The sequence below is a fragment of the Anabas testudineus genome, chromosome 1, assembly GCF_900324465.2.
Source record: "Anabas testudineus chromosome 1, fAnaTes1.2, whole genome shotgun sequence".
NCBI classification, from domain to species: Eukaryota; Metazoa; Chordata; class Actinopteri; order Anabantiformes; family Anabantidae; genus Anabas; species Anabas testudineus.
Window position 1 is genome coordinate 21,668,245 of NC_046610.1, and position 23,433 is coordinate 21,691,677.

Consider the following 23,433-nt stretch of genomic DNA (forward strand, 5'->3'; position numbering starts at 1 on the left):
GACTGAGTGTACATCCAGTCTTTTATTCTTCACTCATGGTATGATCATTTCTGTCTGAGTCAGCCACATTTTCAAAACATCATGCCGAACTATCATTTAAGTGATTCTCAAAATGCCTCTTCTCTTTCAGCAGCCTTGTTCACATTCATTTAGTATCTGACAGAGCAAAACAAAGGTGTGTATTGTCTACTAGTGATAGAACAGCAACAAAAATGTAGATTCAATTTGCGAAAGACTCAATTCAAAGATGTAAATAAAAGGTAGCATCACAAACCTAACAATGTAACAGTCCAGGGATTTCAGATACTGAATGCACATGGTTGGAGGTCTATTTAAAGAAATTCAGTAGTCATGCCACTGTAAAAATCCATTACATCCACACAGAGTGCAAATAGCACAACTAAAATGCAACTCATTGGTTGTCTTTTACCAAGGTGAAACTAGAAAGCTCAAGACGTTTGCACAATTAGAGCCTTAGTATGTCTTATGTTTAAAATGTGCATGTGCAATAGTTATCAGCTAATGTAGATGGGTTCATGAGCAGAAGGTCGATGCCTGTGGCATTGTGTCTTCTAACAATTATAAGGAGATGATTGTGTGATGATGCACAATGACCGGAGCGGTGACTTTATTCAATTTCAATGGGCCCCAAAAGGCTGGTCATGTTACCATGTGAGAACACATCAGGTGCTATTAGGTTTTCGAAGCTCTATTAGGTGAATCCTATTAGACTCATATTGCTTCTCTCCTTTTGCTTTAATAGAAAGCTCTGAGTAAATCTGGTTCTCCTTTTTTCAGTTCCACATATGCTGCAGTGTAGCACTTAAATAAAGGTGCAGAGGACGGCAAACCAGTAACCACTCTTTTACAAGGAGCAGCAAGGGTCACACTTTGTACAGCTATAGTGCTTAAACGCTAAGACTTTAACGCAACAGGAAGACTACTCTTAAGTAGTCAACTTTTCTAAAATGCAATAAAGCTAAATTAGCATAACTGAAACATTATTTAACACGTATTCTAAGCTATGGCGTTAACAGTAGCTTGCAGTTATCATGAATGTGCCTGAGGCTCACACCCCAATTCCTTGAGCAAGATTATTTTTGAACTCATTGACCATTTTCTAATGAAGTCTGGCACACAGTGGTGAGGGAGCCACAAACACAGAGAGTGTGTCCCAGGCATTACACAGTTATGTTGGTCAGTGGAAATACTGGAAATCTTTGTCAGATAGACGTTGAAGTGAGAAATCACAGATTTGATGATATTTTAAAAAAGTCACAACTTTTCTTGAAGTGGATTGGAGTATGTTACTAGTTTGACAAAAAAAAAAAAGGCACAAAGGCTTGACTTAAAAAGATAAAAGTAATCAACACAGCTTCCTTGAGCCCCCCCAAAGCTAGCTTCTCGCTAGCGGCAGGAAGAGTTAACTTAGTTCCACCGAGCTGTCGGAACAACAACAATGTTGGAAACAAGAAAAGGGCTTGGTAATAGCAGAGATCGCTCACTGGTGCCCCAATTATATGGACAGAGCTGTGGCCCTGGGACACGACATAATGACCATAATAAGGCTTGTCTGTCTCTTCAAAATCAGCTTAGAGTGCATCTATGCTGACCTACAGCATCACTCTAGCCTTAGTTCAATTTAAACAGGCAGAGTCTGAAGGAGCAGGGCATTTTTGAGGACACGTGGAGGGACAAGTTAGAGACTGTCTAACACCCTGATAGTGTTTCCCATGCAGGCAGATGAACCACAACCCCCCGAGTCCACCTCATTCCACCTTATAGCCTTGATGAGTATCAATTTGGACTCTGGCATTTCTTGCTGCTGCCGCTGCTGGTCTTTAATTCTGTATGGCTGGGAGCTCTGTGATTAATGACAGGTACTTAGCTAGAGGACACGGTCAATAAACGCATTGGTCCGGGAACTTAATACCAGGCTATACGCCACAGGGGAGACAAGCTTTCTTCAAGAGAAAGCGCCACCCGGTATGGGTGGATGGGGTTAATGGAAGAACAGAGCAGAAAGGCAGATGAAAAACTTTTCACACAGGTTTTTTTTTTTTTAATTAACTGTACAGATGTGAGCCTGAGTATAATATAATTAAACATAAGCAAACCAGTGCAGTGTGCCACTGCGCTGTCCTTTCAAAAAACCTGAAGACAGAAAGGCAGAGCTGAAAGAGACAGGAGTTACAAGAGAGCTCTTATCATTTATGTGGCAACTGCTCATCCACATGTGTATCCTCATGAAGAATGGAAACACATGAATAAACAACTCCACAGACACAATAACCGGGAAGTCACAGTCATGGTACATTCAGCCCTTGAAAGCCCACCCAGGGGATAAACACATGCCTTTCATTCAAATGTTCATTAACGTATCATGCAAGCCCTGTGCCACTCTGCATCCACTGACTCTGCTGTCCATGCAGATGAGCAGCACCTTTGACATGCGTGCCTCTCTGTTCCATCAAAACATGACAACGGCACAGGATAATCCTGTAATCTTCTTATCAGCACAATTACTACAACACAAACATGCAATAGGAAGAGAGGGGGGGGGCACGCTAATGAGAAAGTTTCCATTGCAAGGTCACACAGGCTGTTTCTAGTCACCCCTGTTGATCAGATCAGTGCATACTAGAATACCAGTTCACCTGATAATTGTGTAACACTGTATATCTAATGGTGGGATTTATGGCGTGTGTTCGACTGAGTGTCCCTCCGGGGCAGGCTGTGCCAATACTGACCTCCAGCGTGCGCACAGAAGGACGGAGCAGAGCGAGCTCTCCTTGGTGGCTCAGTGGACTCCCCCGTTGTCAGTCAGTGCGTTTTGACAGCAGTGTGACCTCCATCAGACAGCTCCTGCTCACTCCATCTATTAAAATGGACAGAAACGCGCTCTGACTTCTGAGATTGAGTCTCAAAAGTCAAATTCGCGAATCAGCCACCCGGTGTATTGATGATTAGTCAATGTGCATGCAGACAAACCAACAGGACATACATTAAACAAGTAACCCCCCAGCAGCAGCAGCAGCAGCAGCAGCCCACGCTCATCTTATTAGGCGTGTTATAAATAAATATTTTGCATGCTTATTTCACCGCTTTCATCTCTTCTGTGGGGCGGAGCGGGTCCCTGCTAGTTTTATTCCAAGGAGGAAAAAAAAAAAAAAACCCAAACACGTGGTTGCTACAAACCTCTCTCAGGACACAGCGGGGAGGCGGAGGAGGTGGAGAGATGCGGGCGCAGTCGGGATGAGAGAGGACGCGGTGAGGAGGGAGAGTCCGCTCTCTAACCATGGAGACTCAGCCTGCACGGGAATTGGAATAAGGACTTGAAACACTTTGCCAACTGCGACCTCTTTTTTTTCCCCTAACATGAGACTTGGGTGCTGCGGGAGGTGGATGATCGCAGATGAGGAGAGAAGACAAAATGCCATTTGAACGCTGTGCTGAAATACGCGCTGTCCTAATGGCACATTTTTACATAGTACCTCCGAACATCTGAACATTTTAAAAGTCACACCTTGACTGCAAATAGACCCACAATGGATTTCTTAAATATCTCCAGTCTAGAGGACGGGATAGAGGGAGACAATATCTCCTCTAATTCCACCTCTGCGAGCCAGTACAGCCAGCTCGCTATCTGGACTCTGGCCGGACTTGTCAGCTTTCTCATTCTGTTTACAATTGTCGGGAACGTCTTGGTTGTCATCGCCGTTTTAACGAGCAGAGCTTTGAAACCACCCCAGAACCTTTTTCTCGTCTCCCTGGCCAGTGCAGACATACTGGTGGCCACCCTGGTCATGCCATTTTCCCTGGCAAATGAACTTCTGGGCTACTGGTTCTTTGGTAAAATCTGGTGTGACATCTACCTGGCTCTGGACGTTTTGTTCTGCACCTCTTCTATTGTTCATCTGTGCGCTATTAGTTTGGACAGGTACTGGTCAGTGACACAGGCAGTAGAATATAACTTGAAAAGAACACCAAAAAGAGTCAAAGGCATGATTGTGGTGGTCTGGTTGATCTCAGCTGTCATCTCGTTCCCTCCGCTCATATCAATGGACAGGAGCAGCAATGAGGCCAGTCCCCAGTGTATCCTGAATGACGAGACCTGGTACATTCTCTACTCCAGCATTGGATCGTTCTTTGCCCCTTGTGTCATCATGATCCTGGTCTACATACGCATCTACCAGGTGGCAAAGACCAGAACCCGAACAATGTCAGAGAAGAAGAGGGACTCGCCACTGGAGAATGGGATGGACAAGGGTGAACCGGGCAGAGGTGGGTCACAAAAGTCCAACAGAGGCGGCAGCGTTAAAGACCAGGAACGTGAGAATGGGCACTGCCAGGAGCAAGCTGTCCAGTCCCCTCTACCGAATCAAACCAAACATGCACAGACAGACCACGATGATGATTACGATGACAGCAGCTCGTCAGACGAGAAACTGAAAAAAAGTTCCAGCTCTTCCAAACATCACAACGATGACAGAAAAGACAGGAAGTCCAGCCGGAAGAGCAGCTCAGCCTCGAAATACTCCAGCAGGAAGTCACGTGCCAGTTCCAAGTCCATAGATCTGTTCTCGTCTCGCCGCAAACGCCGGAGCACGGTCAATCGGAAGAAAGTCTCTGCTGCTCGGGAGAAACGCTTCACCTTTGTCCTTGCTGTTGTCATGGGCGTCTTTGTCGTGTGCTGGTTCCCGTTCTTCTTCTCCTACAGCCTGTATGGAATCTGCAGGCAGCCATGCCAGATCCCCGAGACGCTGTTCAAGTTCTTTTTCTGGATTGGCTATTGTAACAGCTCGCTCAACCCGGTCATCTACACCATCTTCAACCAGGACTTCCGCAGAGCGTTCCAGAAGATCCTCTGTAAGTCATGGAAACGCTCTTTCTGAGGGAAGGGCGGGGGGGTGGGATTGGGGGTCCTGCATGGCTGGGTTTCTAATAGATATTTGCCCCTGCAGACAAATATTTAAGCTGTAGGATAAAGTGCTGGCCTGAGGTGCTCTCGTACCTTTACCTTCAGGGATTGCACTTGAAATGAAGGGGACCCTTAACCAATCACAGGATCGAACCAATGTGTGGAAAAGCGGGCTACAAATAAAGAGAAGGCTTTCAACCAACACCATCCAGGCTGCCCCCTGGACTCTGATGCGCGCTTCGGCTTATTCTCCCAGTCAGTCACTTCTTCTCCCTTCATTTAAATACAATAAACTGACTCATAACACTGTTACTGTGATGCATGCACACCACAGTGGCTGTGCTCCGGTGAGCTGCAGCAGGAGAAGAAGGGTTTACAGAGACACTTGATTTACAGTATAACGTGACCTCATTCACTGAATATAATGCGAAGGCCTTGACAATCTCCACACAACTGTCGTTTGTGTCGTCAGATAATGGTACCTATCCTCTCTCTGTATCTTACTCAGCTTTTCTCTACCTTTCTATTGCGTCACACTCTCAACACGAGGACCAATGGGACGAAGGGGCTCTTTGCTTACTGTTGCAGTAGCAAAACTGTTTCAACAACAACAACAAAAAAGACTCATCCTCAAAAACTACAAAGTTATATTCATGTTTCTGTGTTCTGTGTGTGGCTAAAATCAGAGCTGCTATGGCAACTTTTCATCAGGATGATGTTTTTTTTTTATTCCCCCTCTGTCTCTCTCACTCTGGTCTTGGAGTCGGTCCAGATACGAAGGCATGTATAGTAGGGTAGCGTCACAGGCAATTTCCTCTCCCGGGCATGTGTTTGCACCTTCCTGTCCCCCCTGAGAAAATAGATGGAATACAGAAGTACTGCTGAGGCAGATGGGCACCCACTGACACTTCCTCTGTGTGTGTGTGTGTGCAAGTGAAAGAACAGGACAACGTGTATAACAATGTGGAACTGTGTGGCGATAGAGAGTTTACAGCATCTTATCCCAACTACCAGTTTAGTGATTGCCTGTGTGTGTGTGTGTGTGTGTGTGTGTGTGTGTGAGTGAGTGTGTATAAGCCTACTTTCTCAAATGGCCTGATTCTCTCTGGTCAAGGGTCTTTCTACTCTCCTCCATCCTATTTTCTCTCACTCCCAGCAACAAAAAACACTTAGCCACAGTAAAAGACCAAACACCGTACTGCTCTCCTGTAATGTCTGCTGCTCATACACACTTAGGAGCACACATTCACGTTGTTATTGTCATCTTTACTTTTCAAGCATTTATAGCCATGAAGGGCTAATGCTTTTTTTTTTTCTTCTTGTGTAAATAAGTGAAGGCAGTACAGTATTATTGTGTGGTGCCTCATAATCACACATGTATCAGTATGATATAATGTATTGTTTGTATGATGAACAACACTCTGAAAGATTTTCCTGTTACACCCACCTCTGTCCTTTTCTAAAAGAACAAGAGTTTACTTCTCTACTTTGAGCACATTCAAAAGATCAAATAAAAAGATTAATTCAAGTGTCATTCGAGGGCTGCATGAGTACATTTTCCTTTACAGTTCATATGAGTTTTTTTTATTTTATTTTATTGCTGTGCCACTGTTGTTTTCTTTATTGCACCAGTGCAGTCACTGGTGTGACTCACAACATATGACTAATGATCTTTTTATAAGTGCCATTTTGAAGTCCAATCCAATCTAATGTTTTTTCAAAAAAAAATAAAAAATAAAAAGCTGCACTGATCATCCACAACATTAATACCACCAGGTGGTTTTGAGGTTGTTGCACACTGGCATTAGCTACTACTATATGTGCACTATATGATTAAAATATGACTTGCAAACACCTAGTTTTGATTTTACACAAACATTTGCCTGGTTATCGTCTTTTGCAACTGAGTTTCCAAACAGAAAATACTCATATAGTATTGATATATATATATAGCAAGATTTCCCCATGCACACACTAAGGTGCTCAAAGAATCAAAACAAAGACTTCTGAGGCATCTGAAGGATTGCTAGTGTGATTTTTATTTCTCTACCTGATTTCACCACATCACTGGAAGCGTTTCTTCCAAAAACCTTATCTGAAATCCTGCATTGCATGTTCCAGACTTTGATCTAGTTTACCAAAGCTGTACGGTGCTATTTGACTGTAACGCATTTCTCCTGTTCAAAGGCAGTTCGGGCTCTCCTGCTGTCGGGGACTGTGGCTCAATGTAGGTGTGAACATTACCTTTTCTAGTGCATCATTTAGTATATCCTCCAGAGGTGTTCATGTGCGCCCTGTGGTTCCTAGGAATGCTTTCAAAGAGTGTGATGGGTGATTGTGACCAGACTTTGCGGTTGCATCACATTAAACCTATGTCATGCAACATCTCATTATTATGATGCACAAAATCCATCTGAAATAAAAATGGTTCCTGAATTCAGTCACTGGAGGCTGACTGCACCAACTATTAGGAAGAACACTGGTCACTCCCAGAAGAGAGTTCAACTGCCTCAATCTTTATTGATACAGTTGATGTGTGTGCAGGAAAACTACTCACTAGTGGTCCTCCAATCCACAGCGGTCAGATCTGGGTAAGAGCTTACCACTGGGCAATTTCCGCTGAGCCAGACAGGGTGTATACTGAAACACCACTTCTCTCTCTGCCTGTCTCGTGTTTATGTATTCATCCCGTGAAAGCTGACTACCAACACCTCTGTGACCAAGCAAAATGAATTCTATGATCGCAGCCCCTCCCTTGTTAAACTGTTTATGGCTTGCTGATTCAGCAGGTCATATTATCATGCTGTGGGTGGTTTGCTCCTTTCCTGCACATCTGAATCAAAACCAATTAAACAATCTGGAAAAATGCTCCGATAGAGATGCACTCTGCACTGCCTGTTTCCTTTTAACTCATGCTTTTGAGAGATTAAAGCTAAAGGAGAGCCAAATACATGTTTTCTCCATTATAAACACATGTATTCATTTTATTTACTTGACTTATTTAAAAGTACAGCATTATCTGCAAGCCCTGCTCAACTAATATACTTGAGTGTGTGGATTTTGCTGCTTATATCAGACAAGTGCTTTGACAAACAAGTGATAAAAGGGAAATATATTCATGAACTGAGCTTCAAAAGCATCATTCCATTAATTTTTAAAGTTCATAACTACACTGCTTTCCTCTCTGGGATGCGGTGATGATGTCTTCAACTCAACCTGACCTCCCAAATCCCCTGTCGTTTTTTGCCTCCCTCACACATGTCTTAACTAATTTCTGCAGATCTGCTTGAGTGTTCAGTGGGTGGCAAATCAAGCAGGGCCAGATTGTACAGTATTTGATATTTGTACAGTATGTAGTGGTAAATACTCACACAAGGTTTTAAAAGCTAAATTCTGTAAGATATCATGCTGCAGTTCTGAATGTGGCAGTGATCAGCTTTTACTTCAACAGGCACTACTTTCTTTTAGGGGGGCTTTGAAGGAATGTCCTTTTTTGAGAGCATTTGAAGACCAGAATCCCTGGAAAACCTGACTGACAGTGTCAGTTCAATTTTCCCTGCATGGACTGTTTTCCCTCTGCTTAAATCTCACATTGCCTCCTCCATCAACCTTCCCTATGTATATTATCACATGCCCCACACATGACCCTCAAGGGTCGCTTGTATTGGCACTTTTTCCATGACAACTATAAACCCTCTTAAACCTCCCATAAAAGCACTCATTACAACACCACTGCTTCATGAGGAGCTTGATGAGCTTCTTTGCCTGAGGTCCCCAGAGTTTGAAATCGCCATTGGTTCCACAATACTGGTTCCTGGTTCAAGAATACTGCTACATTAAGCAGCTAAAGAGTCTGATATTTTTCTCAGGAGACCAATACTCCAAAAACAATGGTATCTTTGTCTTTTATCTTTGTTCCATGTATACATGCTGAATGTGTTATTAATATGCCTACATGTTAGGAACATAATATTCCAGTCTCATGTTAAGTCAAGTGATAAAAAAAAATGCAGTTCATGCAGAGTTAGTTAGAGTTAGTCTCCACACTCAGGTCTGTATTTCAGGTATGCTGCTGACATTGAGGATGAATAGCTTAGCATAAAGACAGAGCTCTGACAAGCTGTTTCCTGACCTGGCCATGTTCTGGCTCCAGCACCATACTTAATGCAAATGAGACTGGTATCAATCTTCTTACTCACTGTAATAAAGAAGTAAAGTAAGCATATTTTGCACAATGTTAAACAATGCCTTTAAATTGGAGCTGATGTCCATACATAACACACACACACACACACACACACACCAGAGATGTGAAACAAAGATGTGACAGTGAATGAAAACACTAACGCTGCCTCTACTGTGTTTCTCTGCTGTCTGGCAGACAGACTTCTGTCAGTGAAGGATAAAAGGTTCTGTAATGGATTTTACTGAATGTCTTGTTCACACCTTCAAGCAATGAGTGTGTGACTAACATCATGTAATCTGTCATGATTTCTATCAGCGTGGCTGCCGTGTTACAGCAGTAGAGGCGTGGTTGCTGGCAGGCAAATACAAAATGACAAACAGGATGTGAATACAAGAGCATTTAATAAATAAAATGTAATGTTGAGGAAGGATTACAGGTATGCGCCGGCTGTGAGAGGATAAGTCAAAGGGTAGACATGGAGCCCCAGAAACTGATTATTTAATCAATCCCGCTACTCTTTCCTTCAGGGTACTCCATGCCTCTTTTCTCCCCACAGCAAGAATGGAGAGGCAGGAATCTCACACGCCATCTGCCATCAGTCTCACATTTCTCACACACTGTCTTTCAACCTCTTTCTCTCTAGCCTATCAATCTATCACTTCTGTTCGGTCTGACAGCAGCCCCTGCTTCACTTGCATGATAGGACAGAAGGCGTACACACAGACATTTACACACAGTACACACACCTCCAGTTACTAGTTTTAGTACACAGGTGATTGCTTTCTATCAGGCATACTTTCTTATAAAGCCACTCTTAATAACATTTTCGTTAGCTGAGCCAGTGCTTGGCGGTTCAATTAAATGTTTTATGCAAGGCAAAAGAGAAGTCATCTCTGTGGAGTATATTTTAACAGTGGTGCTGTCTGTGGGCTTTTCACAGGGGAATAGCACCTTCTATTTTCTAACGGCGTTGCCAGATGTCAGCTCTGATTGCATTTCTCCCTGTTTCAGCATTCACAACCTGCTCCTTATTTACAACCTGCGGTCTTAGAGCTGAATAGTTTTATTCAATGCTCATAACTAAAGAACTAAAATAGACTTTTTATTTAACTGATCAGACCTGCTAAAACTCTCCTTACACCTTTATTTCCTAAAGTAAATGCATTTGGCTAAAATTATTTCCTGGAATGAAAAGCACGACAAACAAAACTACTAGTGTAGAGAAAAGGCTACTCACACTAAAAGTGGTACATTATGAAAGAGTGGAAAGACAGAGAGAGAAAGTGAATACAGGGGCAATTATTTATTTACTGCTCCAAATGCTTCATTCTTGTTTGAACTTGCGTTTTTGCGAACAGACTATGCCCACATCTCAGTGGCTCCGTGAGGCTGCAACAGTGCTTTAAATTGAAATTTAAAAAAAATTAATTATTCATTATTTTAACCCAATGGTGGCATTATCAGTGTCATTATGATTCATCTGTAGGAGACATGAATGATTGTATCAAATTACATGGCAATCCAATACTAGATATTTCACTACAAATCACGAATCTGAACCACATGGTGTCACTTTAGAAGGAGAAGTCAAGGCATCAACAAAATTAGGCTTTATCATCTGGGAACTTGTAAGGTTTTGGCCACATCCAGACACAAAGAGGACACAACAGGCTAGAAGTGGTTAAAACATTTATTTTAAGAAGCTTGAATGTTGAGAGGAAGTTCCAGGGGCTGAAGTGGGGCGATGGTCTGGACGGTCGAATACAGAGTCAAAAAAGTGTTAGAGTGTTAGATGAGGCAGATATGGTGAACTGGCTAAACATGTGAACTGGGACTCACTATGAGAACCAGGAAGTAAACCTGACTTGGTGGCAGACGAAGGAGCGGTGGATGTTAAGAAGAGTAGTCCTGGGGTGGCTGGTTAAAGAGTGGTAACAGCATGTGAGTGCTGAAGACGGGATCTGGAAGCGACGGTGGGTGAGTGGGAATAACGAAAGATGGAGTCCTAGGAGGTGAAGGTGCATGGAGAGGGTCTGTAGAATGCTGGATAGGTGAATATGAAGGCTTGGGAGTGTACTGTGGACAGTAGATAACTGAGAGAGAACTGTAGACCTACTTATAAAGGCTCTGCACAGGTAAACAGTATCCTCACCTATCACGCAGGAGACCAGGGCTCGATGCCCCAATGCGGAGCTCAACAACTTGTAGCTGTGATGGCCGAGTGGTTAAGGCGTTGGACTTGAAATCCAATGGGGTCTCCCTGCGCAGGTTCAAGTCCTGCTCACAGCGAAGCACCCTTTTGGGGCAGCAGTAGTTAGAGCAGTCGTCTGCAAACCCCAAGGTGAGTAGTTTGATTCCTGTTTCATCCTGGCTACTTGCTGAGGTGTCCTCGGACAAGACACCGAAACCCCTCTAGTAGCACTGACATGTACTATCTGGCAACTGTCCAGGGGCATCAATAAAGTACTCATTATTATTATTATTATTATTATTATTATCCATTATTACCATTAATGTCTATACAATGTTATAGCCAGTTTGTCCAGTGGATGTTCCCTGTAAGCGGTTCACTGGATGGATGTACAGTAAAGTGTCACCTTCTGGTGATATGAGTACCAAAAATAGTTGACTTCATCATCTGGGAACAATGAATCTCTGTACAAAATCTCAGTTTCAATATCTGATTGTTTAGTCAAGCAAACTGACCTGGGGGAAAGTTCAGGGAGTTGCCAAAGTCATTATCTTCATCGTCTGGATGCTGAATGTCTCCACAAGATTTGATGGCAACCCATTAGCTGTCAAGATATTTCAGTCTGGACAAAAGACTGAAGAGCAATGCCACTAAGATGCAAGTTGCAAACCCATTTGTAGTAGTTCAAAAGGACACATTTCTCTATAGACAAAGGTCATGTAGTATATAAATACTGTATCAATTTTTGCCTATGAGCTTTATCATGGGGTGATCACAAATCTCTATTCACTGGGGTATTGTATTTAGAAACGTGTTTCTCCTGCTTTTGTCTCTGGTTTAGCTGTCTGCATCTAGCTGCCGTACACCCTCAGGGTCAGGAGTTCATTCCCTGCTCCTGTTTTCTATTCTGCTCTATCCATTCATCTCTAACACTCCTCTCTGTCTATGAAACAAAAATGGAAAATGGAGATGATGCAGCTATGATAGACCTGATGGACCAGCCATGGTTATGTCTTGATATGATTTGAAAGAGAAGACAATCAGGAGAAGAGACTTAGTACAGCATTTAGTATTAATTTAAATAGTACGGACATAGTGATTTTCTCTCTTACTTGCTCTTAAATCACTTTACAGTGTATCTCCCCCACACAATCACTTAAATGAAATGTAAGGGAAGGGAGGGAAGAGTTCATCCACTAATCGTCCCCACAATCGGTGGATGAACTCTTCCCTCCGTTCCACAACCTCCCCAATGTCAAAACATGTAATTTACAAATAAATCATAAAAGATTGGTGAAATTCCCACAACTAAATAAGACAGCAGTACCCTCACAGATCATTAGCCTCCAAATTGTAAAAGCTCACTTATTAAAATTTCATTATACCAAAGGCTTTCATCAAATTCTACTTGTTGCTTTCTGTGAAAAGGTGACATTTCACTGGCTAATTTGCTTCCCTAAAAAATAAATGTGTCAAATATTCTTTAATCTGCCACTGTGAGAAATGCTGAAAGCTTGGGATCTCCATTTGTACTTTAACAAAATTAACACATTGTACACCAACATGTCACTTGTGTCATAAGGCAAACAATTATTTCTTTGGTGGCCATGCATCATGCAGTGTAGAAGCCAGTAAGGATTATCTAAACCACTGCTACCATACTCTTAAACAAAAACAATCAATCATCTTTCAGAGCACACACAAGCAACTGATTAGCATTAAAACTCAAATAAACAGGGCTAGTGGCATTTAATTATGAGCTACTACACTTAAAGTCTTGGTAAGAAGTTATCTCATTATGGCAAAAAGTAAAGAAATCATTCTGGAACAAAGAAGTTAGTGGATGCTCATCTTAAGGAAGGAATTGATTAAAGGCATTGACCTTTCCAAGCCTTTCGGGTTAGAACAGTTGTACACTAAATCATTGCAAAACACAAGAAGACAAATTTTGTTGGAAACAAACCTGTTCAAAAACTCAAAAACTTTGGAGAGTAGACTAGTCAAAGATGTCACCAGGGATCAACCCGGATCTCTCCCAAGAGGATTGCTGCTGAACTAACCTCTTCGGGACGTGATGTTTCAAAAAACGTTGCGAGTGCTCTTTATCACTGTGGGTGTGAATCTTATTAAATTATATGTATCTTCACGTACTGTCCCCTGATCCCTGGGTCTTCAATCAGACAGTGACCTGAAACATACATCATGTTGAAACAAGTGGTTGGTTTACTTTTGCGGCACATGTGCAGCTGGTGCATTACATTAGGCTGTAGATGGTCTGTGCCGACACATATTTTTCGTGCATCACACATATGTTTGTACAGAACAGACCTTAATTCTGTTCCAGCTGTCACATATCAGTATCATACGCATGTAGTAATGAAATACAAAATACATTGTGACACATTAGACTATAGTAAATATACAGTATATATAGTTAATGTTGCTGTGTTTCATGCCCACTATTGTTTAGCGCATGATGGGATTGAGTCTTGCCACCTGCCACCTGTGACCCTACATCTACATAACGTAACTTACAGTGCCATCAAGTAGTGAACTGCTGGGATGGATGGCGTAATGGTATTCCGCTCGCATGCACCATTATCCATATAAAACGTCACATTATGAATGCAAAATAGCCTGCATGAAAAAAAAAATTAATGAAATGAATCATGCATTTTATGCAGAAAAGTAGAATGAATAACAATCGCCTCATTCCACTTGCCCTTTCCACTTAAATGAAGCACACACAGCCAAATCTGCTAAAGGGGAAAGAATCGGCAAAGAAGGTGTGACAAAGTTAGACATGGGACAAAGTCATTATGTTTTCACCCTGAAACATTATTCCACCCTCAAGCTTCCAGGGTCGAGAAATTGCAATGTGTGCACAGTTTTCTACACTATGATTTCCCTATTAGGTTTTTAAAGCCATGAATAAGCATACTAGGAAAGATAGCCATATGGTTACTTACAGTACAGCAGGTCAGGGTGAAACAAACAGACACAAACATCAGTGCAATGAAGAGCATAGAGGTGATGTCATGGAATTAATAAACTGGTTGCCCATCTCTACATCAGATAAAACTTTGACAAAATTGTCCCCTTGTAGTCAGTTATCAACTGGTTGGATATGGGTGGTCAAAGGTCAAAGGCACTGTGGCCTTATGTATGTGAATTCTCAGGAACTTTGAAGAAATGTTTTCAAATTTGGCACAAATGTCCACATGGATCAAAAGACTACATACTGTTGGCCAAAGGTAAAGGTCACTGTGTCTCTATGTATGTCCCGCTCCCATAAACGCTATATCTCAGAAATGCCTGGAGGGAATCTCATTACATCTGGAACAACTGTCCACTTGGACTCTTGGATGAACTTAGAGGGTTTTGACAGACATGCATGCAAACTACAACTTCAAATTGCAATGTGCTAATTCTAGTTGTATGTAATTAAAATGCTGTCAGTAAAGCAGATTTCACAAGGCACCTTTAAATATAGAACATATAACAGATACCTTCATATTTTATATTGCAAATTTATTATTGTACTATTCCAGTTGTATTCCATCAGTTCCATATTATCTGTCAGATGACGTAACAACATCAATACAGTGATATAAAATATGCTATTCCTGTGTACAATAAAATACTAGGAACAATACATCAAGCATACCTCTCAGAACTATGTCACATGCATGATGTAGAGTGCATGACAAAAATTCTATCTGACATAATCAGAGTTTAATGTTTAGGAGAAAAACAATCACACAGTGAAATTCATACCCACAATGTATTTATTTCTTTTCACAGGCAATGCGTTCTAATTGAATCCCTCTCTGCTTTATGCCCCCTGTAGTGTTTGCAATATAGAAGAGAGTCATTAAGTGAAGCAATCTGCACTTATTAGCCTGTTAATCACCCTAATTAATTTGTCTCTTGGGTAAACATCTGTACAGCATGTAGAGTCTCTTGATGAACAATCTTGGAGTGGCTGCACCCACTGAGTGTACACTTATACTAACATGGCTACACATCTGCAGCATAAATAGTGGCGTATGCACAAAAACTTACTCCACACTCACACACACAATCAAGTTTGGGTATTTTAATGATCAGATTCCTCCTTACAGAGGAAATATATTTAAACTAGGGAACAAAAGGACAATCAGCAGACACAAATAACAAGACTGATCAAACCTGTGTTATAATTTGACATTTTTGAATACATAAAGCTGCCAACCTTTTATTTTCATAGAAAACCTTTAGTCATCTATTACTCAGGTGTAAAATGTCAAAGGTCAGGTCATAGAATCACAATCTTTGTGGTGCTGACATAGCCATAATTGATTTCCCATGCAGTCTTCCCATAGGTTATACCTGATGGATTATCTTTTTTTATTGAGAGCACAAGGGTTTGTTTGAGTGTCTTTGTGTGTGTGGATGTAAGGTGGGGCGATATCGACCCCCAGGTGTTAATGCTAATACTGAGATCAACAAATAATTACCGGAGAAGGGATGGAATGCAGAAAGAGACTGAAAGCTGGGGTCTGTAGGGAACTCATTAACTGTTGCCTCATGGTTTGTTGTGACATCATTATTAATTATACAGCAAAAAAACAAAAGCAGGTGTTTAAAAAATGGTGATAAGGATTCACTATTTCGAGAGATGAGAAGAGGAAGTGACTGAGAAACAAAAGGAAAGGAAGAAGTGGAAGTGGCAGCTCTAATAAACATGATGGATCACTGTCTTGCAACTGGGGAAGTCATTAGATTTGAGGTTTCAGAAAAACGTGGTTTCAGTTTATTCATCATTCATGGATGGAAGTGAGGATGTCAGTAGAGAAGCTGGTAAATAAGAATGAAAACATAAGTCCAGGCTATCAGATCAGATGTCAGTGCAGGCAGGTGAATGTAACAGCCAAGGTGATGTTTAAAGTCAAGTCAATATATTTCCTTCTGTCTGGTAGTGTGTAGCAAATGTCTTTTAACCCATGAGAAAATCTTTATGCTTCCTTTTTGCTTACGCAAGCCCATTCCCTGCCTAATGTCACACAGAAAACATATCTCCAAGATTAATTTGTGCTTTCGTTCTCTCACTGTCAAGGTACAATGCACACAGAGAGAAGCAGGAAAGAGGAAAAAAGCCCTACGTGTGTGTGTGTGTGTGTGTGTGACTGTGGATCTGGCATACACAGGTTAGTGAATTAAAGCTGGGACGTGCGATGCAGCACAAGTCACAAAGCCTTCCTTATTTCAGCACCTCTCCCATTTTACTGCTCTCTAAGGATTACACAAGATAATCCCGCATTCGAGGGCGCGACTCACAATGAAATAGTTCCGCATGGTCACGCTTTGTGCGTCCTCTTGATTGAAGTGATAGGAAAAATCCAGCATCTGCTGAGCCACAGGTGGTCTCACATGGGGCTGGATCTGCATGCTCTCCAGTGCTACGTAGGATCTAACCCCGCAGCACGAGATGCTTTTGCTGCCCGCAAGGAAAAAGAAGGAGGGATAATGAAATAATAATGGATCCTGTTGTTTGTCCTGTGAGGATATTAATGCAACATCCTTCTTAGGTACAGCCAACACTTCAGTGATGGATGCACAGTCATAGCACACATATGGGAGTAAACCTGTGTGATGTTACAGGAGTGATAACTTTATTAGCATATCTGCTGCAGTTTTCTTTTGGCTGCTGTCTAAACACAAAAGAGCGATTTTTCTCACATAGATTACAGAATTGTATATCTCAAATATCAGATAGCCACAAGCAAACTATGATTTTTCTATTAGAAAAGCTGATTCAGTCAATCAATATTTTCCAGCCACTGTTTTCACACTGATATCACCAGGCCAACCAGCCTCATTTCTACCAGGTGCTTCCTCTTTTAGAATTTGTTTTTATCCACCTGCCATAGTCATCTAGCCTGCCAAATTAAATCAGTCAATTGAACATCATTGAACACACTGAGGGGAGCTGTGACTGTGAAACTTAATGACTTTACAGGGAAAAGAAAAGAAAAGAAGGAGAGGGAAAAAAGCAAGAAAACACTGATGCTGACAGTGGAAATCACGAAGTTTGTGGTTTATACAGTCAATGGTTTGAAAGTCAAAGAAGAAAGATCAAGCACCAGTGTTGACTCAAGGCTATTTGTAGGAATTGTTTTTAATCTCTGACCTTGACAGGCAGAGAAATCCACCTCACTTTAAATTCAAGGATGATCAGTGACATATGATGTGATACTGGCAGCAGTTCAAAAAAGAAACAGAGTAAAGTATGACCCTGTTTAGAAGCATAGTGCCATTATTTCACGCCATATGAGCAGGCTGCCAAGCTGTGGCACATGAATCTTGTCATACAATGCACAATATGGTTTTAAATTCACACAGTCTTCACAGTGTCGTTCCCATCTGACAAGTTCAGGAGGTTAAACTGAAAAGTATTCTTCAAACTTTAAAATAGTCAGATTGTGACCACAGAAATGAACTATAAAGTTGAGAAGTAATCATTGTTTCTCCTAGTGTAAATTAAAACAATGCACAGTCGCTGTTTACACCCTCTTCATGTAAACAGGGCACAGGTGACATTGCCTGCATGCACTGGGCTCATTAGACTTAAGGTGAATTACAAAAAAGGATTGATTCCAAAACTAAAGTACAAAACTCAGTAGAACAACCCTTCTCCCTCTCACTCCTCTCTCTTGGTATCTATTTCAGTATCCCACCCCTCTATCTGCCTCCTTTTTTCTCCTGCATCACAGCAAGGTCAGATCAACCAATTACATCCCTTGTTCAGCAGAGGTAAAGTGTCCTTCTCTCCTCTTCACTTCTATAAGTGATGGGATCAATAGCACTCCTGGTCCACAGTTAGAATGTCTGTTGGCTTATTAGCCTCCAGCTACCCTGCTGACAACAACCAACTTGCCAAAACTCTTTCAACTTAGGCTTCATTGTCACAATGGACAGCATGTGAAGTGTTTGATTACCAAATTATTCCTTTGAAGTTAAAAAGAACGCCTGCAGCCTTACCTGCAAACTGACCCCTGACATGAAAAGTGAAACATAGGTTACATTTCTCATGAAGGGTGGTTTCAGAAAGTATTCTCTTTTTTCCCGTCGACCTACATACTAGTCTATAAAAACAAAGGGAAAAATATGCTTTTTTTGTTACAAGGCATAGACCAGGACATAGGTCTAAAACCATGTCTAAAGCTGAATGTTTCCAGAATCACAGCAGACTCAGTAACTGTGAAATGAACGGTGTCTGAAACTACCAGGACTCTTGCTAGTGTTTGCCATCCAATAAAATTGCTACAACACCAGAACTTGTATGAACTAAATATGGTAAACACCATGCACTACCAATGGTATGGCTAATACCATCCCTACGATGAAGCCTGGTGGTGGCAGCATCAAGCTGTGGAAGACAGCACAGCAGCAGGGACAGGAAGGTTGATCCAAATTCAATGAATGATGAATGCAGCCAAATACGGAGTTCATCAGGACAACCTGCTGCAGAGTGCATGAGACCTGGAACTTGACCATGATCCAAAGCATACAGCCAAGACAATGCTGGATTTACCTCAAGACAAGTCTGTCACTGCCAGTTAGTGGTGGAACCAAATCCCGTTAAAATGTGTGGAGAGACCTAAATAAGACAGTTTACAGAGACTTTCCTTCCAATCTAAGTGAGTATTAGAGGATCTGCCAGGACCTGCCTAAGATCAAGTGTGAGAAGTCTGTGGAGACTTAACCAAGAACACTCAGAGCTGTAATTGCTGCCAAAGTAGCTTCTCCAGAGTACTGAAGGAAGGGTCTAAATTCTATATTACACAGATATATTTCATTTTTAAAGTTGTTTTTGCCAATTTAAAACTTTTGTTTGTTTTCACTTGGTCGTTAGAGGTTATTGTAGGTCTTTTTTTCCACGAGTACAATAGAATAGCATATTGATGCAGAAGTATACGTGTTCACTTATCTGTTTTAACTTGATTGTGTTGTGTTTCAGGAGAAGACTAATACTGTATATAAGAAAACAGCAAGTAAACAGCAAGTAAGTAATAAAATGTGTCAGTGGCACTAAACATGGCTTCAGAGAAACTAAATCTACCATTTGAGGTGGTCCAGTCAAAGCCCAATAGAAATGCTGTAGAATGACCTCAAAGGAGATGTTCACACCAGAATATGTCTGAGCTGAAGCCGTTCTGTGAGGAATAATAGTGCAAAAAACCACAGCTACAGGAAACGCTTGCTTGAGGTTATTGCTCTCAGACGTTGTTGTGTATGATTAATCGTGTGTTCAGTAAAGACATAAAACATCATGATTGTTTGTGTTTTGTCAGCTTAGAAATACTGTGTTTGTTGATTTTTGTGACTTTGGTAAAGATCAGATCATGTTTCATGAACACCATTACTTTTTCTTCCACTGTATATCAGTACGTTATGAACCCCCATAGAAACATAACTCCCTTTTACTTTATTATTGCCATACATTGATTTACACACCACTATACCACAGTTTTTATGTGTATTGAAAAACCCTCCACATTTTTTAACCCCTGTAGAAGTGGTAACTGTTTCAGCTTGAAGTAACATTAGAAAAACAAAGTCATTAGTTCCATCAGGTCTGTATCACTCTGCTTCACTGGATGCTGGTTTTATTTACACAGTCCAATTAAACCTTAGGCCTGTCTTTCACCTCAGTCTCTTTGTTTCTTACAGTTTCAAATCACAACCACAGGATGATATAATGAATCTGCAGTTAATAAAATTAAAACACATACATGTCTGAAAGCATTCATGCTGCTTCACTTTCAGACACACATGCATGCACTTGTTCAAGACGAGACAATCAGATAACACATATGTATGCATAAGCAGTTTTACAAATATGCTAGTTACAGTAAGTTAGTAAAACACACCTGTCATTTAGTGGCTGTTTGCAAGCTTAAATGCATTTTGCAAGGACAAATGTGAGTGGCATATGTATGTGTTTGACCGTGAAAAGAACAGTGAAACAGGAAATGAGAGTCAACTGATTAAAATGCAATGAAGCAAAGCCATGTTATCTCAACTAATTACAAAACAATTAACCTGCTGTGGACAGAAGTCTCCAAGTGACGCTGGCACACACACAGTCATATCTCACTATACTTATGTGGACAATCATAATGCATTTCCTAGCACATCACTAACAAAAGGCCTAACTCTAAATGTAACCCTCAAACCTAGTCTTAACCCCTAAAACGGTCTACGAAGTTATGCAGACCAGCTTTAATGTGCTCCCAAGAGTAAAATGTCCTCACAACAATAGTATTTAAACACACAAGAAATAAACCCATACACACACAAACACACACATGATTATATTTACATAAACCTACTCTTAACTATAAATTCATTAGCTACTCATACTCACAATGCATTCCCTAGCACCTTACCCTATCTCTAACAATGACATCAAAAGGTCTAACCCTAAACTTTATACATACATACACTGTGCACAATTTAGACATTTATTATATAAAAATTAGTTATATACAATATAAAATATAGAATATTAAAGGAACAAGTGAAGGGGACAACATTTTAATGTAGTCTTAATATATTCAACACATCATGGTTCACCACAAGAAATCTCTTTCACATTCCACTTATCAATTTGATCTATGTTAATATAAAACATTAATTATTCCAGCTCAACTACATAGCCCAAATATTTGTTTTTATTTTGGTAAATGATCATCATCACATCTCCATTTTTTTCCTATTAAGTCAAACTGCCAGAAGAAGTTACCTGTTTAAACAAAAGTACAAAAGCACAAGTACTCCACTAAGAGAATGTATTTTAAACAGTATTGAAATGTTGATCATGTGAATGTGCAAGTCTAGTTCAGTTATGTTCAACAAACTAAAACTTTCAAAGGTGGAAGTTTGAATGTGAAAAATTGTAATAGTTCAAAAAAATAAGGACGAATGTACGTGTTAATATAGAGAGTTGGTGCAGAACAAAAACAGCAGCTTGATGAAGCTAATTTTACTGCCAGATGGTTAGTCTGTAATTTTACTGGCAGATGGTTAGTCCATAATCATAAATTTGTATTTATTAGTTTGTTTGTTAAATTATGAATCTACAACTATGGAAGTAGTGGGATAAAAACAAATACAATATTTTCCCGTAAATTGTAATGGAGTATTTGTAAAAGTAATATAAAATGGAAATATTCCAGCACTGTTTCCCAATTATAGACTTTATGTTTATGTTTAGGTAGCCAGATTTTTTAAATCTCTCCAAAAGACAGGACCTTTTCACCCATGTTCATACGGACCTGCTAATCAGCATTTACTAGCTTCACTTGATGCCACTGAGGGCACGTCATTACTTTGATAAGAACTGCATTATTTGCAACAAACAGACAGTTCTCAGAAATAAATATTAAATTATTTATATGTTACTTGTTCAACTGAGCAATATAATACTATTTGATAATATGATAACAATATGATTCTCTACCTAGCTTCTTAAGTGAGTTTCAAGTCTGGTGAGGAAGTGGATGAGAGAAAGCTCTGCCCAGTATTCTGAATTTGGTAACCTTTTTAATAAGAATAATAATGAATACTTTATTGATCCACTTGGGGAAATTGCGGTTGAACAGCTGCCAGATGCTATGTCGGCGCTACTACGGGGTTTCGGTGTCCAAGGACACCTCAACAAGAAACCGGGAATGAGACGACTGCTCTACCACCTGAGCTACTGCCGTCCCAAATGCTTAGTCTATGCTTAAATGCTTGGTGTCAGTTCTACATGTTCCAGAGTTTAGCCCCCTAAACTCTGGAACAGCTTACCCGAGGAAATAAGATCAGCTGACTCAGTAACATCTTTTAAAACTCTCCTTAAAACATTCCTCTACCGGCGAGCCTTTTGCGATCTTCTGTAAGCTAAAACAAATCTGTCCTTGGGAGGACTCTCCATTAGATTACAATGTCTTTATGTTGGAACTGGTCTTCCCAAGGACCAATGTGGTAGTTGTTTGTATTATTGTTTTGTTTGTATAGCTGTTTCCTGCTCCCCAACCGGTCAAGGCAGATGGTCGTTTAACTTGAGCCTGGTTCTGCTGGAGGTTTCTTCCCCTAGGGGGAGTTTTTCCTCTCCACTGTTTGCCTAGTGCTTGCTCAAGTTGATCTTGTTGGGCTACATGTGTTTCTTGTCTGTCTTGTGAAGCACTTTGTAACATATGTTTAGAAAAGTGCTCTATAAATAAATGTATTATTATTATTAGATTGTTTTCTTTAAATCACGGCCCAATCAAGTTTGTAAATTTTGTATACTTTTTACTGCTCCAGTAGATAGAAGATAGAAGCACAGTACTTGAGTAAATGTCCTTAGTTACTTACCAGCTCTTAATATACATGCATGTTTCTGCTGTTCTGCATACCCAGTCCTGAAAAATTAGATGGAGCTGGCTCCTAGCTGAGAAACAAAAACACAAAAAGCTGGTGACAGTTTGTGTTATTAAGATGCTAGTCATGCCATGCTATGATAAAAACAAACCAAGGGCAGTCCAGTCAGTCAAGCTACAAGTTAGAGCTGCAGAGACAAGTGAGGCAAATATTCCCAAAGACGATCTAGGAATCCACAGCTTTGCTATAGAAATACGTCATGGGGGGGAACTCTTACAAATGGCTTTGGCAGAGGTTTTGGAGAGGTAGTCTCTAGTGTTTCTTACAACATGACTACTAAAAATACTGTAGAGAGGCACATCACTGAAACTCAGTCATGAGCACCCTTCTGTTACACATATTATCTGTATCTACATACAGTATGTTTACTGAAGGTGCCTCTGAAACAAAATGTAAAGCAGCAATAGCTGCCACTTATCAAAATAAATGGCTCATTCTGAAGGATCTTATTTCCACAAAGGATAATGGTACTGATGCATAATGTATAGAATCATTAAAAAAAGCCAATGGAGCTAAAGAAAGCACATATCAGCATTAAGAGTCAGGGTGCAAACTAGAGTCTAAAGAAAAGAAACCGGGCCCAGGGCAATACAGAGAAGACCACAGCAGGGTGTTGACTTTAACAGTCACCACCTTGTCAACAGTACTGCATACGCATGTGAATGTGTGTTTATATGTGTG

The 23,433-nt window shown here is 40.7% G+C and overlaps 1 protein-coding gene and 1 non-coding gene across 2 annotated transcripts; both read left to right on the plus strand.

Annotated features, from left to right (window-relative positions):
• Nucleotides 1-3,327: 3,327 nt before the first annotated feature.
• Nucleotides 3,328-4,895, plus strand: adra2c (adrenoceptor alpha 2C). Its single transcript, XM_026360283.1, has one exon. It carries the CDS (start codon nt 3,549-3,551, stop codon nt 4,893-4,895), a length of 1,347 nt encoding a protein of 448 aa, XP_026216068.1. The 5' UTR covers nt 3,328-3,548.
• A 6,419-nt stretch (nt 4,896-11,314) lies between these two features.
• On the plus strand, nt 11,315-11,396 carry trnas-uga. The gene has a single exon. It is a non-coding gene; the product is annotated as a tRNA-Ser (tRNA).
• The last annotated feature ends 12,037 nt before the right edge of the window (nt 11,397-23,433 follow it).